The sequence below is a fragment of the Mytilus edulis genome, chromosome 8, assembly GCF_963676685.1.
Source record: "Mytilus edulis chromosome 8, xbMytEdul2.2, whole genome shotgun sequence".
Lineage (NCBI taxonomy): Eukaryota > Metazoa > Mollusca > Bivalvia > Mytilida > Mytilidae > Mytilus > Mytilus edulis.
In genome coordinates this window covers 13,202,034-13,216,577 of record NC_092351.1, presented here as the reverse complement: position 1 = coordinate 13,216,577, position 14,544 = coordinate 13,202,034, and the positions used below count along the sequence as shown (strand labels likewise).

Here is a 14,544-nt window from a genome sequence, read left to right as displayed (position 1 = left end):
AAAAGGATTTTCAATGGTGTCCGTGTCTCTTGTGGTAACAATGTGTTCTTAGAGATGAAATTACCCTATTAGCGCGCATGTACCCGTTCCAGCGCTCGGTAAATACCCTGTTACCTATTCGTTACCTATTCGTTACCTATTCACTTATAATACGTTTGTTGTATTGTTTTGTTGCTTATTCGTTCCTTATTTGCTTTTAATGCACGAGGTATACGTTGCACCTTGAAATAAATCGTTTTTTAATTGTGTTCATGTCTCTGATGGTAACAATGTGTTCTTAGAGATGAAATGACCCTATTAGCGATCATGTACCCGTTCCAGTGCTCGGTAAATAATCTTCTTACCTATTCGTTACCTATTCGCTTTTAATGCGCGGGGTATACGCTGCAACTTGAAATAAATCGTGTTTTAATTGTGTTCATGTCTGGTGGTAACAATGTGTTCTTAGAGATGAAATGACCCCATTAGAGCGCATGTACCCGTTCCAGCGCTCGGTAAATAACCTGTTACCTATTCGTTACTTATTCGCTTTTAATGCGCGGGGTATACGTTGCACCTTGAAATAAATCGTTTTTTAATTGTGTTCAGGTCTCTGGTGGTAAGAATGTGTTCTTAGAGATGAAATTACCCTATTAGCGCGCATGTACCCGTTCCAGTGCTCGGTTAATACCCTGTTACCTATTCGTTACCTATTCGTTACCTATTCGCTTATAATACATTTTTTTATACGTTGCACCTGTTAGAAAAGGATTTTCAATTATGTCCAGGTCTCAGGTGGTAACAATGTGTTCTTAGAGATGAAATTACCCTATTAGCGCTCATGTACCCGTTCCAGTGCTCGGTAAATAATCTTGTTACCTATTCGTTACCTATTCGCTTTTAATGCGCGGGGTATACGCTGCAACTTGAAATAAATCGTGTTTTAATTGTGTTCATGTCTGGTGGTAACAATGTGTTCTTAGAGATGAATAACCCCATTAGAGCGCATGTACCCGTTCCAGCGCTCGATAAATAACCTGTTACCTATTCGTCACTTATTCGCTTTTAATGCGCGGGGTATACGAATAGGTAACAGGGTATTAAACGAGCGCTGGAACGGGTTCATGCGCTCTAATAGGGTCATTTCATCTCTAAGAACACATTTTTACCACCAGAGACATGAACACAATTAAAAAACGATTTATTTCAAGGTGCAACGTATACCTCGTGCATTAAAAGCAAATAAGGAACGAATAAGAAGCAGGGTATTAACTGAGCGCTGGAACGAGTACATACGCGCTAATAGGGGTATTTCATCTAAAAGAACACATTATTACCACCAGAGATATGAACTGAATTAAAAATCCTTTTCTAAAAGGTGCAACGTACAACAAACGTATTATAAGTGAAAAGGTAACGATTAGGTAACAGGGTATTTATCGAGCGCTGGAACGGGTACATGCGCGCTAATAGGGTCATTTCATCTCTAAGAACACATTGTTACCACCAGAGACACGCACACCATTGAAAATCCTTTTCTGAAAGGTGCAACGTACAACAAACGTATTATAAGTGAATAGGTAACGAATAGGTAACGAATAGGTAACAGGGTATTTACCGAGCGCTGGAACGGGTACATGCGCCCTAATAGGGTAATTTCATCTCTAAGAACACATTGTTACCACAAAAGACATGGAGACAATTAAAAATCCTTTTCTAAAAGGTGCAACATACAACAAACGTATTATAAGTGAATAGGTAACGAATAGGTCACAGGGTATTAAGCGAGCGCTGGAACGGGTTCATGCGCTCTAATAGGGTCATTTCATCTCTAAGAACACATTGTTACCACCAGAGACATGAACACAATTAAAAAAACGATTTATTTCAAGGTGCAACGTATACCTCGTGCATTAAAAGCAAATAAGGAACGAATAAGTAGCAGGGTATTAACTGAGCGCTGGAACGAGTACATACGCGCTAATAGGGGTATTTCATCTAAAAGAACACATTATTACCACCAGAGATATGAACTGAATTAAAAATCCTTTTCTAAAAGGTGCAACGTACAACCAACGTATTATAAGTGAATAGGTAACGAATAGGTAACAGGGTATTTATCGAGCGCTGGAACGGGTACATACGCGCTAATAGGATCATTTCATCTCTAAGAACACATTGTTACCACCAGAGACACGGACACCATTGAAAATCCTTTTCTGAAAGGTGCAACGTACAACAAACGTATTATAAGTGAATATGTAACGAATAGGTAACAGGGTATAAAGCGAGCGCTGGAACGGGTACATGCGTGCTAATAGAGTCATTTCATCTCTAAGAACACATTGTTACCACCAGAGACATGGGGACAATTGAAAAACGATTTATTTCAAGGTGCAGCGTATAACCCGCGCATTAAAAGCGAATAGGGAACGAATCAGTAACAGGGTATTATCCGAGCGCTGGAACGAGTACATACGCGCTAATAGGGGTATTTCATCTAAAAGAACACATTATTACCACCAGAGATATGAACTTAATTAAAAATCCTTTTCTAAAAGGTGCAACGTACAACAAACGTATTATAAGTGAATAGGTAACGAATAGGTAACGAATAGGTAACAGGGTATTAACCGAGCGCTGGAACGGGTACATGCGTGCTAATAGGGTCATTTCATCCCTAAGAACACATTCTTACCACCAGAGACATAAACACAATTAAAAAACGATATATTTCAATGTGCAACGTATACCCCGCGCATTAAAAGCGAATCAGGAACGAAAAAGTAACAGGGTATTATCCGAGCGCTGGAACGGGTACAAATGCGCTTATAGAGTTATATCACCTGTAAGAACCCAAATCTACCACCAGAGACAACAAAACAATTAAAAATCATGTTTTAAAAGGTGCAACGTATGATACACGTATTACAAGCGAATTATAAGCGAGTTATGGAACGAATTCAACAAGGTAATAGCATGCTCCGAAACGATGTAGACCCTGCTTACATGTTTAACCCCACCACATTATGTTAGTATGTGCCTGTCCCTAGACAAGAGCCTGAAATTAAGTAGTTATCGTTTTTTTTTGTGTTACATATTTCCGTTTATTTTTTGGTATATGAAATACGGCCGTCAGTTTTGTTGTTTGAATTGTGTGAGGTTGTCATGTCTGTCTTTTACAGGTGACTACACGGTTTAGGCTATGCTCATTGTGGAAGACCGTACAGTGACCTATAGTTGATAATTTCTGTGTCATGTTGGTCTATTGTGGAGTGTTGTCTCATTGGCAATCATACCACATCTTCTTTTTTTTGCAAGCGCTAACACGGTGATTTCATCCCGTCGAACCAAGATCCATCTTCAAACATACGGACATAAAGCAGTTAAAAGGTAGAACGTATAAAAAACAAGTAAGGAACAAATGCGTATCGAACATGAAGTAAAAGGATCGGTTGAGCACAAACACATATAAAAAGGTCATAAAAAGATCATTTTACCTCAACCAATTCAGAACTATTACCATATGTAAGACTATTAACAACTAGATTTGTAATTGCTAGCAATAACGGAAGGCACCCCTTCCCCCTATTACCAGGTGAGCGGCAGCCATTTTGACAATTCCAAAGTCAAAGAGAGCATCTACAGATGTCTAGTAACATTTTTGCAAAGTTTCATTAAGTTTGAACATTTTGAATTTTTGATATTTTTGCTGTTTCCATGGTTACGGCGGCCATTTTGAAAATTCTAACTTCAAAATCCAACTCTGCCTATGCCAGTTACCATTCCTGTAAAGTTTCATCCAGTTTGCGGAAAATTCTTATTTTTAAATTTTTGACCTTTTTGCATTGTTTCCATGGTAACAAGACCTATTTTGGAAATTCCAACTCCAATGTTGCTCATCATTACTGTGAAGTTTCATGAAGTTTTGAGCATTTTTAGAATTTTGAAAATTTTGGTGTAGTTTCCATGGCAACATAGTAGTTCCAATGATCGCCAAAATCATCCAACACCTGTATATAGTGGGCACCTACATTGTTTTAAAATATGATGATTCTGAGTTGAAGCATATCCAAACAGTTCACCAAAAACCAAAAACTCATTTTTTCACAATTGTGCCGTTTCCATGGTAACGGCAGCCATATTAAACTATTCCATGCCATAATTAAAAAGGGGGAAGGATATTAAAAATCAAATAAGTAACGAATAGGTAACGAATAGGGAATAGGGAATAGGGAATAGGTAACGAATAGGCAACGAATAGGGAATAGGGAATAGGTAACGAATAGGCAACGAATAGGGAATAGGGAATAGGTAACGAATAGGTAACGAATAGGGAATAGGGAATAGGTAACGAATAGGTAACAAATAGGGAATAGGGAATAGGCAACGAATAGGCAACGAATAGGGAATAGGGAATAGGTAACGAATAGGGAATAGGGAATAGGTAACCAACTTGACGCCCATTCATTTGAAATGTATCGACGTATTATAAATAAGTAGAAATAATATGAGCTATATATAACTATAGCGGACAGGGCTGTAACTACATGGAGGCAAATGAGGCAAATGCCTCATGTTGGAAATTTAAAAAAAAAAGTTGTCTTCACATCAAATTGTTTTCTCGGCGAGTGTCTTGCAATAAGCAAGTTCTCTTTACTTTCTGATGTCGCCCTGCATGTTTTTTTGTGATCCATGTTTCTAATTTACTTTAATTTTCAGTGCTGATGGTCTATTGTTTGTGGTTATGTGTCTTATCTCTTTTGTTCATTTATTGTCTTACTTTATGACTATAGGCTAAATGTTTATTTTCATTTGTAAATTAAGTAATTTTGTTTTAAACTTGAGTTTTCTTATACCGAAGGACCTTTTGTCTAATTTAAAAACTACATTAAATTGTAAGAATATTTGAAATTAGATCTACGATGACGGGTGAACGGTTGTGTGGGTTTGGCAATGTTGCATGTCCACCGATGGCCAGACATTCTGCGAGAAAATATTTTAAGAACATGTTAGAAGATACGATGCTACTTGACACAGAAAAATTCATGGAGAATTGAACTTAATATAAAAGAATACAAAACTCTTCAACTGGCTCTCTTTTTTGTAGATAAAACTAGTTAGCTGACATGGGTTAAATTTTAGTGAGACCACCAATCTCCCGGTATCAAATCATTTGAAGAAAAAAAAAATGTATTGCCATATGACCTTTTACATTAATGGGTTAAACCTTGCATTAAAGTCGTGTTCAGACCCTTTAATAGAAAATAAAGGAATTATGGATTAAACATGCTGGGGACTAAATCGACCACAAAGTCAATACATAGAAAAAATACAAATTATCAATGGTCAGGGTTTTTATTCCTGTTCTTCATCTTGATAGTCGTTGGAGGGTCTACAACAATGAAAGAATCATTAATACCATAAAACACGGTCAAGATGGTCCCTAGTGTCGACTTAAGCAGTACTTAAAGTATAATACTGCATTGTTATTATATTTCAATTCATTCATAAAAAAATTCACCAAAGTCTAAACACAATACACATGATACAAGACAAAAACAGACAACTCCGATATTAATTATGAGAATTAATATTTTTGTTTTGCTTTATCCTACATATCGGTCTTTTGATGTTGTCACTTAAACCTTCAAAAAGTCTTAAATTACATTGAATCTATATATTTTGCTTTGAGACCAGAATATTGTCGAAAAAAATGGTTCAAAATAAATTGCGTTTCAGATTAAGAAAGAGTCCGGGAAACGCTCAGAATGCACGATTTTGCGTCATTCTTTTCAGAGCTTCTGGGGGCCCCCTGACCCCTCTCTGAAATATTTTTGGTGAATATATTTTGCCTCACTTTTAAAAGAGGCTAGTTACGGCCCTGGCGGACCTTAAAAGAATAGCAACACGACGGGCTACATGTGGATCAGGATCTGACTACCCTTCTAGACCGCTTGAGATCACTCCCGGTTTTTGGTGGGGTTCGTGTTCCTCAGTCTTCAGATTTCTTTGTTGCGTTTTGTAAACTGTTGTTTGTCTTTGTGTCTTTTTCAGTTTTTGGTATGGCGTCTTCATTTTATTTTCGTATTATGAGTTTGAATGTCACTTTGGTATCTTTTGCCTCTCATTTTGAAATTCATTTAAGGTTAATTTTGCATGAAGGAGTTGATTTTTAACAATTTCTTAATCGATATAAGTAAACTATGAAAAAAAAAAAAAACTTCATGAAGCAAAAAACACATGACAAATATTTCTTTTGTAAACTATTGTGAAAGTTGAAATTAATACAATCTAAAGCCTGAAAAGCTGCACCGGATATACTGATCACTTTCCAGCTGATTTCCACCAAAAAAATTGCCTATCCTTGCCATAACAATATCTCCAGCTTTAATGGTCAATGGTGTGGAAGTTGTGGCAAACGCACGGTCGTTATGGTCCATCGAATCTGCCCAGGAGACATCTTTAACGACACCATTCAATACTAATTGTACACTGGCATGAGACTTATCAATTGTACCAGTGGCAATACCGAAAACATAAGTTCCCGGAAGAGGCGCTGTGAACAACCCATTGGCGTTATTATATGCGTTCCCAATGTTTAGGTCAACGGTGTTATATATTATTGTTTGGTGTGTTTTCATGCCAGAAAGTGCCAGGTTTGACTGTAGATGTGCGTAAAATGCTATCGGTGTGTTCTTTGTTTCCAGGTCTGAAGCTTTATTAAAAGAAAGCACATCAAAATTAATGAAAAAATGACAAATAACTGAAAGTAATTGGAGCCGCTCAAAAGAATCATGTTTGATTGATAATATTTTTCGATTGTTTTGGAAATTGAGATTATGCTCCTTCATCATAAGATTTGGTCCTTTATCTATACAATGTATGGCTTAACTATATAAGATATGTAGGAAACACTATAATTATACTTAGATAAAAACATTATCTGCAGATTATTATAGTGATATATTCCTAAAAAGTACTACATATTATCTCATTTTACTGATGCTGAACCTTATTTTAAAAGCGATCGTTGTTCTTGGTTAGAAGTCGATATCAGAATATTTATATATTTTTCAAACAAGCATTTGCAACATTTCGTTTACTGTACAGATAACGTTAAGATATATAACCACTGCATGTTTGCAGTGACACTGATGCATTAGAATGAAAATAGGGTAAAATTTCGAATACTGCAAACTTATATAAGGGACATTGATATAATTGATTTGCGAACACTTTTATGTACTAGATTTATTTGGGAAGAGCAGACATTCAATAGAGCAAAAGCTAATAGATATAGGAAGATGTGGTATGAGTGCGAATGAGACAACTCTCCATGATAGACTCCATCCAAGTCACAATTTATAAAAGTAAACTATCATAGGTCAAGGTACGGTCTTCAACACGGAGCTTAGGCTCACACCGAACAGCAAGCTATAAAGGGCCCCACAAATTACTAGTGTAAAACCATTCAAACAGGAAAGCCAACGGTCTAATCTATATAAAACGTAGGACAGGTGCAAACAATTGCAGCGGGGTTAAACGGTTTGATGGTATCAAACCTTCTCCCTTTTCTGACACATCACATTTGATCTGTGATACAATGTAAATACAGAGTTAATGAAAATAAGGGATGAATTATTAAAGCAAAAGTATAAAACTGCTGTGAAATGTTCAACAATATTAGAAAACAATATTAGAAAATTATATTAAAAAATAATACACTTTATCGTCACATATTTATAAAGCCAATATAAAAAAGAAGATGTGGTATGATTGCCAATGAGACAACTATCCACAAAAGACCAAAATGACACAGACATTAACAACTATAGGTCACCGTACGGCCTTCAACAATGAGCAAAGCCCATACCGCATAGTCAGCTATAAAAGGCCCCGATAAGACAATGTAAAACAATTCAAACGAGAAAACTAACGGCCTTATTTATGTTAAAAAAAAAATGAACGAAAATCAAATATGTAACACATAAACAAACGACAACCACTGAATTACAGGCTCCTGACTTGGGACAGGCACATACATAAATAATGTGGCGGGGTAAAACAAATCTCTGAAATGTTCTTGGAATTAAACTATATATATAGGTTTGGGATATTATTTTAAAATTATGCTAATTGTTGAAGGTCACAAATGGACCTAAATATATATTTTTGTTTCATTGTCGTTGTTTTTTTAATGTTTGTTTTCTTTAAAAAAATCTCATTAAGATATGATATCCAACATCTCCTTTTTACATATTATGTAAAAAAAAATTAAATTGATATATGAATAAAGAATATAAAGAGAATTCATTACCAAATTGCATTGTAAACCAAGTATGTTATTTGATACATTTCTAAACAAATAACCAAATTTGCATTTTGAAAAGCGGATATCATATTTTATTTCTTGTCGATCGTACCTTGGTTTTGTAAACTTTGGACTAACCCAGTGAGGTTTTGGATTTGTGTCGTCTTTTCGTCTAAGGAAGTTTGTAGTGCAGTTACCTGTAACAATAAGGTTATTGCAAAATACATACAAAGATATACTTTTATTAGCTCATTTGGATATTTATATACCTGCGTTGCAAAGAAGAAATTAACCATACTATTTAACAACAATATAAACGACAATATGAACCACAGGTACTTGTGGACAGGATACCCTCTGGGTGCCCCTGAGTGGGAGCATAATCCATTTCAAATGACCCCCTATGTAGTTTAATAAGGTCTTTCCACTAAAGACATTTTGTTTTTCTTCTTCTAATTATTTTTTTTCTTCTGTCGTCTGAGATGCTTTTTTGTTTTAGAACATATCGAGTGGATTTTTGGCCAATGATGTTGTTCAGTAATGGGGGTTCAAAGCTCACCCAGTGTGACCGAACACTTTTTCTTATAGGAGTTATCTCCCCCGCCCCCTTTTTCTTGTTATCGCTATATCTCTAAAACCGTAAAAGATTTTAACAAACTGTTTTCATGAAATTGTTTGTCTACTCTTAAGAATGATTTGGTTAATTTAAACTGGAGTGATCGGAAGACATCTTATGGGAGTTATTTCGCTTTGAAAATTTAAGATAGGCGATATGTTGGATAAATTCATACGTTATAAGTCGTAGAGGCCTACAGTCTTTTGATATGAAGTCCTTGGTCCATTTGAAGGAAATTGAGGTCAAGGTCAAAGGTCAAGGTCATGTTATAAATTTTGAATTGAGCTGGTTATCGTTATTAAAAAGAAACTGTAACAGTTAATGATATGATGTGTTTGTCAAATAACTGTTTACAATAAGGCGCAACTTCATCATATTTTTAAGTCGGAGTGTTTTTGTTAACTCTTATAGGAGTTTTCTCCCCTTATGTATTTGAAATCAGTATTTCTCCACAACCACACAAGTGATTGACCTCGGGTCTTTCGATTTGAGTTCACTGACTAATGACCTTGAAATTGAGGTCTAGGTTGAATGTCAATGGCATATCCTAAATAACATCAACAAGGAGTGACATTTTCTAACATCGTTTTTTAAATTTCATTCTTATTATCGAGGTGGAAAGACCTTCAATTGTTCTCTGAAGAATTGGTTTTTAATTTTTATTTATTTTTCATTAAACGTTTATTTTAATTGGTTTTACTTGTAATATATGTCGAAGTTACTGACAAACAGCATTTGAGATTTTTGCCAGTCGACTGATATGGTCTATCATGGGCGGATTTAGGCGGGGGCGTGGCGGGCGTGTGCCCCCCTAAATTTGCAAAGCATGGGTAGTCTTCAAACTTTTTTAAGTATCAGAAGAGACCATTCCATCTTTTTGAACAATTCAAAGTATATAAAACAGTCAGTTTAATAGAATCAACGTGATAACTAATTAACTGACCTACGATTTATTCAAGTTCTATAAATATTATATACTTCAAAGAAAGGTGTCAAAAGCGGAGCTGTCTATGTGAGATTCTTTCTTACATGTAATGTCCTTAATGAAAGATATATAGAAATACTGTTTCAAGCGAAATGTTAGTTTATAATTTGTTTCTCTGTGTCTTTATATATTTTTTACTTGCAACCTGAAAGTTTGCCGAATTATGTACTGTATTAAATGCATGGGATCCCCAGAAAATAAACATAACTACGTAAATGCATCTCATTCTGATTTTAATGGTTTGTGGTGAACACAGTAAATATAAAGTCTGGTACGACCTCCGAAAATAAAAAAAAAGTATAAACAGATACTATGAAAGAACAATTCAAAATCACGGAGAAAAGTATAAATTTTTGTTTGCAAAATCTAATACTAGTATTGGTCAAGGTGAGCTGTCTATCTCAACTCTTTACATTGCCATCGTCTTAAGCAAGCTGATGTAATGGAGTGTTAGAGCAATTTTTTAGTGAAACGGTTTCATTTCACATTATTGAAACCATGTACAATTGGCTTAGACAACTACCAGCACCATGTCTTTCAAGGATAAGTTGAGATATGTATTACCTGGTATTGCTATACAGATAATTTTACAACAAGTGCTGGTGTCTTGGTTTTAGATTGGCTTGCATTGGAACACAAAATCAAATTAAAATGTTCGCATGATCTTCTGTTTTTTGGGCTGCAGCTTTAAAACTGTAGCTTTATAAACTCATATGTGCAATATCAATATCTTATTGTGTTAGTAAGGGGTGTTTGGAAATTGTTTTAGATTTTTCTAATTTGTAGGAGATTATGCCATCATAACTCTAAGGTTCTTCGCGGAACAGGAACATATTGTGTTACCTCTGTCCATCCATCCATAAGTCAGTCTTTAGTGATTGTAGATTGTTGGCAGGGTAGATTTAGGTGGTTTCTGCTTGAAACTTTTTAACATTTCTCGCTAATTTTACCTCACAATAGTTCGAAATACCTACATTGCACCCCTTTAGAAGAATATTTCAATAATTTAACCTCAAAATAAATTTAGCCTCGCTCCGCTCGGCGAATATAAAACTTTGCGCCCCCCCTAATCGGAAATCCTGGATCCGCCCCTGTCTATATATAACTGTTACCCTTAGCTGTAGTAGTGGTAATTATTAAATTATGGTCATCATGCTGTCATCATACGGCTTGGCTGCGGATGACAATTAATGTCTTTCATACGGAAGATTTTATTAAGCTATTATTCCTATTTGATTCAAATATTAAATATGTTATCCCTAGTAGAGTATTGTACATATATCAATAATGATAACAAATACGAGCTGGTGGATCCAGGCATTTTGTAAAGGGGGTTCCCAACCAAGGAGAAAAGGGGGTTCCAACCCTTGGACTTTCCACTCCCTCATCCGCCCTTGTGGTGGACTTGATCTTGGATCGAGGCTTGGGAATGAGTGAGAGTTATGTTAGAGGGAATTGGGAGTCGGGCGGGAACCAGGTGACGCGGGTAGTAAAATAGAAAAAAAATATATGCTTCATAAAACAAAAGGGTGATGGAAGTGGGAACTAACCCATGCTCACCTCTCAATTATAGGGACGGGGACCAGGTGAAGAGGATCCCAAGTGTATTGTACATATACGGGTCATTATAAAAAAAAAAGTGCAAATTTCAACGAGGTAATATTTTGAAAAATTATGTCATTGTTTAAAACTTTTAAATGTGTCCCGCTATTCTATAATATGGTAGCAACGATATTCAGAAATATGCAATGGGAAAAATGAAGAGTTTCTTCAATTTTAACAATTTTAGGTCATCCTTTGAAAGAATCGTGTCAATGGTGTTACCAATTTAAAGCATACATTTAGGTACTAAATATTATTGTTTAACATCAAACAACTGTTCCAATTTGTTGTTTAGGTTTAAATTACGACTTATTGACATTATTCATATAGCTGTGCATTCTATTTAAACATAAATTTCTGAATACATTGTCGTAAAAAAGTTGGCTGTCCTAATTATGGCCGTTGTAAATACTAAAAAATACACTTAAACTGAATATATGTGAATTGTATAAGATTAAATGATAAAATATACCTAATCCTTCGTACACGACCTAAAAACACTTTCATTTATGAATAGAAATTAAAAAAATGTCGCATTTTTATATAGTAACACCACTGACCCTTCAGTAACTCCATTGACACAAAAGTATCACCAATGACATCACATTTCAAATTTTACCTTTATCAAGTACTGAACGCAAGGCCAAGATCACCGAGCAAAAGAAAAAGATGAAAAAATAATTCTTAGGCTAAAAAATCTCAAATTATATAACATAACATCCATTACTAAAAATGTCAAAAGTGTTACTAACTAGTGTCATTGGTGTTACCAGCATACATCAGTTTGTGAAAACTGTGTATATGTAATACATGCTATTGTTAAAAAATTGTTAAATATAAGTATTGTTTTTCATAAATAATATGATGTTTAGCTTGTTAAATATGAAAGAAACACAAAACAATGCTGATTGTCATGATATATTCAGTGGTGTTTCTAAACTCGTCTGGTCAATGGTGTTATTTTAACAAAATGGTCTCACCATTGACAGTAACACCAATGATTTAAGGTGTATTTTAAGATTCAGTTACGAAATAAATGCTTCATTCCGCTATTCTATATGTTTTTACTGGTGCATGTTTCTATAATCAATATGTTTCATTATTCAAAGTTAAGGAAATGTTTTCAAAAAATGATTTTTATAAAGGGTACACCATGGACACTATTTCCAATTACGATATAACCTTTACTTACTTTAAATTTACGATTTTTTCACTAAATCTTCAACATGATTGTTTGTTTTCTTTTGTACAACATGCTTACAGGTAACATTGCTAAGGGAGAAACTGTTGTAAATGCCAAAATCTTGCGAAAGATAACTTTTATCCTACTAATTTGTCCTTTGGTAACACCATTGACTTAAAAAATGTTACGTTTCCTTTTGGTGAATTTTTTTTTATTATAAAACCAATATACACCTCCCAAAATCATTAAAAAATGTTTGTATGTATCAAAATGCAATAAAAAGGGATAAATCATAATAACAAATGATATGAATAATAGTCCTATTTCAAGTCTGAAAGGATTTATAGTAAAAAATAACGGTTAATTCTGGCTACCTTCAAGGGTTTAAGAAAACATTACGGGTGATTTTATACATTTCATACTGGAGAAAAGGGGGGTTCCAATCCTCGGACCTTCCACTCCCTAATCCGCCCCTGAGGTGGACATGATTCTTGAATCGAGGCTTGGGAATGAGTGGGTGTTAGGTTAGAGGGATTTGGGAGTTGTATGGAAAGCAGGTGACGAGTGTAGTTATAGAAAATTTCTTTGTTGCACAAAAAATTAAAGGTTCACCCCTTAATTACAGGAACGGGAACCATTTGAAGAGGGTAGGAAACAAGGGATAATCTATGCCTCACTGACAAAAAAAAATGTAAGGGAGAGAGAAGTGGGAGTCATTCCATATTCATCCCGTCAATTACAGGGGTGCAGTGGCGAGGACAAAAGGGGAGGTCCAACTACATGTCCCCATTTAAATGCATTGATCGTCCAAGAAAAAAGGGGGGTTCCGGCCCTCCCCCCCCCCCCCCTGGATCCGCCATTAGGGGTGAGTGTATCAGTGTATGTAATGTTCGAATCCTGAAATGTCTTTTTCACTGTTTCCGTGATGATTTTTTTTTATGTAGAATGATAAATAAACAGACGACAAATTCAAGATTTTTTAATAAAAGAAGAAATAATATACAATATGTACTGTTTTTATAAATTCATGATAAAGGTATTTGACATGTTTGATGTGAACGGGTTTTAATCGCGCCTACAGCCATCCGGCCAGGTTTAAAATTGATACACCAGTAGATAAATAATAAGAATAGTTCACAAAAAGAGCGTGCAAGAGATTTAAAAGTAGCAGTCAAGTTTCATTTGCAAAAAAAATGTATCTTTTAACATGATTAATAATGTTGTATAACTTAAAACAGGTTTTGTTGTTCAGCTTGTTACATAGCAAAACAAATTTTGATATAATCAGTTAGTCTATGAGATGTAGTTCAGTGGTAAGAGGCTGTTTTGTGGAGCCTTTTGAACGCGTGTATAAAAAGAATAGCATTTCTCGATCATAATTGGGACAGCTTGACCAGGTAAAACGACACAGATTTGGTTTACAAAATATTTTAAAAGGTATTGTTGAATTTGTGCTTTATATCTGTACCTGGTTATCCTTTTGGTTAAGTCTATCAGCAAGTCCATGAATGACGTTTTGCATTTGTATCAGATTAATATCTTTCTCCGCCAGCTTTGTCTTTACATCCTGAATATCAATATTTATCTGATGAAGTTGTGATTGGACATAACTTGGATCGTCTATCAGAAGTCGTTTGCTCTCAGTTGCTTTACAGCAGTTAAGAGTAAGAAATGAAAATATTCCGAACCAGAACATATAAGAATTAATGTATGCGGCCATTGTGTTTAAGATTACTGAACACATCCAGAAGTGGGATACAGATAAGGCATGAAATTTGTCATTGAAACATTTAGTCTGAAATATCTATGTAACATGGTGACCGATATATCTATAAGTAAAAGCTTGTGCAAGTAAATACATGAAG

The 14,544-nt window shown here is 35.1% G+C and overlaps 1 protein-coding gene across 1 annotated transcript; it reads right to left on the bottom strand.

The window, feature by feature from the left end:
- Positions 1 to 6,221: 6,221 nt before the first annotated feature.
- Positions 6,222 to 14,399, bottom strand: LOC139486905 (multimerin-2-like). Its single transcript, XM_071271958.1, has 3 exons — positions 14,148 to 14,399; positions 8,406 to 8,490; positions 6,222 to 6,697 (listed from the first exon to the last, which is right to left on the bottom strand). Exons 1-3 carry the CDS (start codon positions 14,397 to 14,399, stop codon positions 6,264 to 6,266), a joined length of 771 nt encoding a protein of 256 aa, XP_071128059.1. The 3' UTR covers positions 6,222 to 6,263.
- Positions 14,400 to 14,544: the final 145 nt, after the last annotated feature.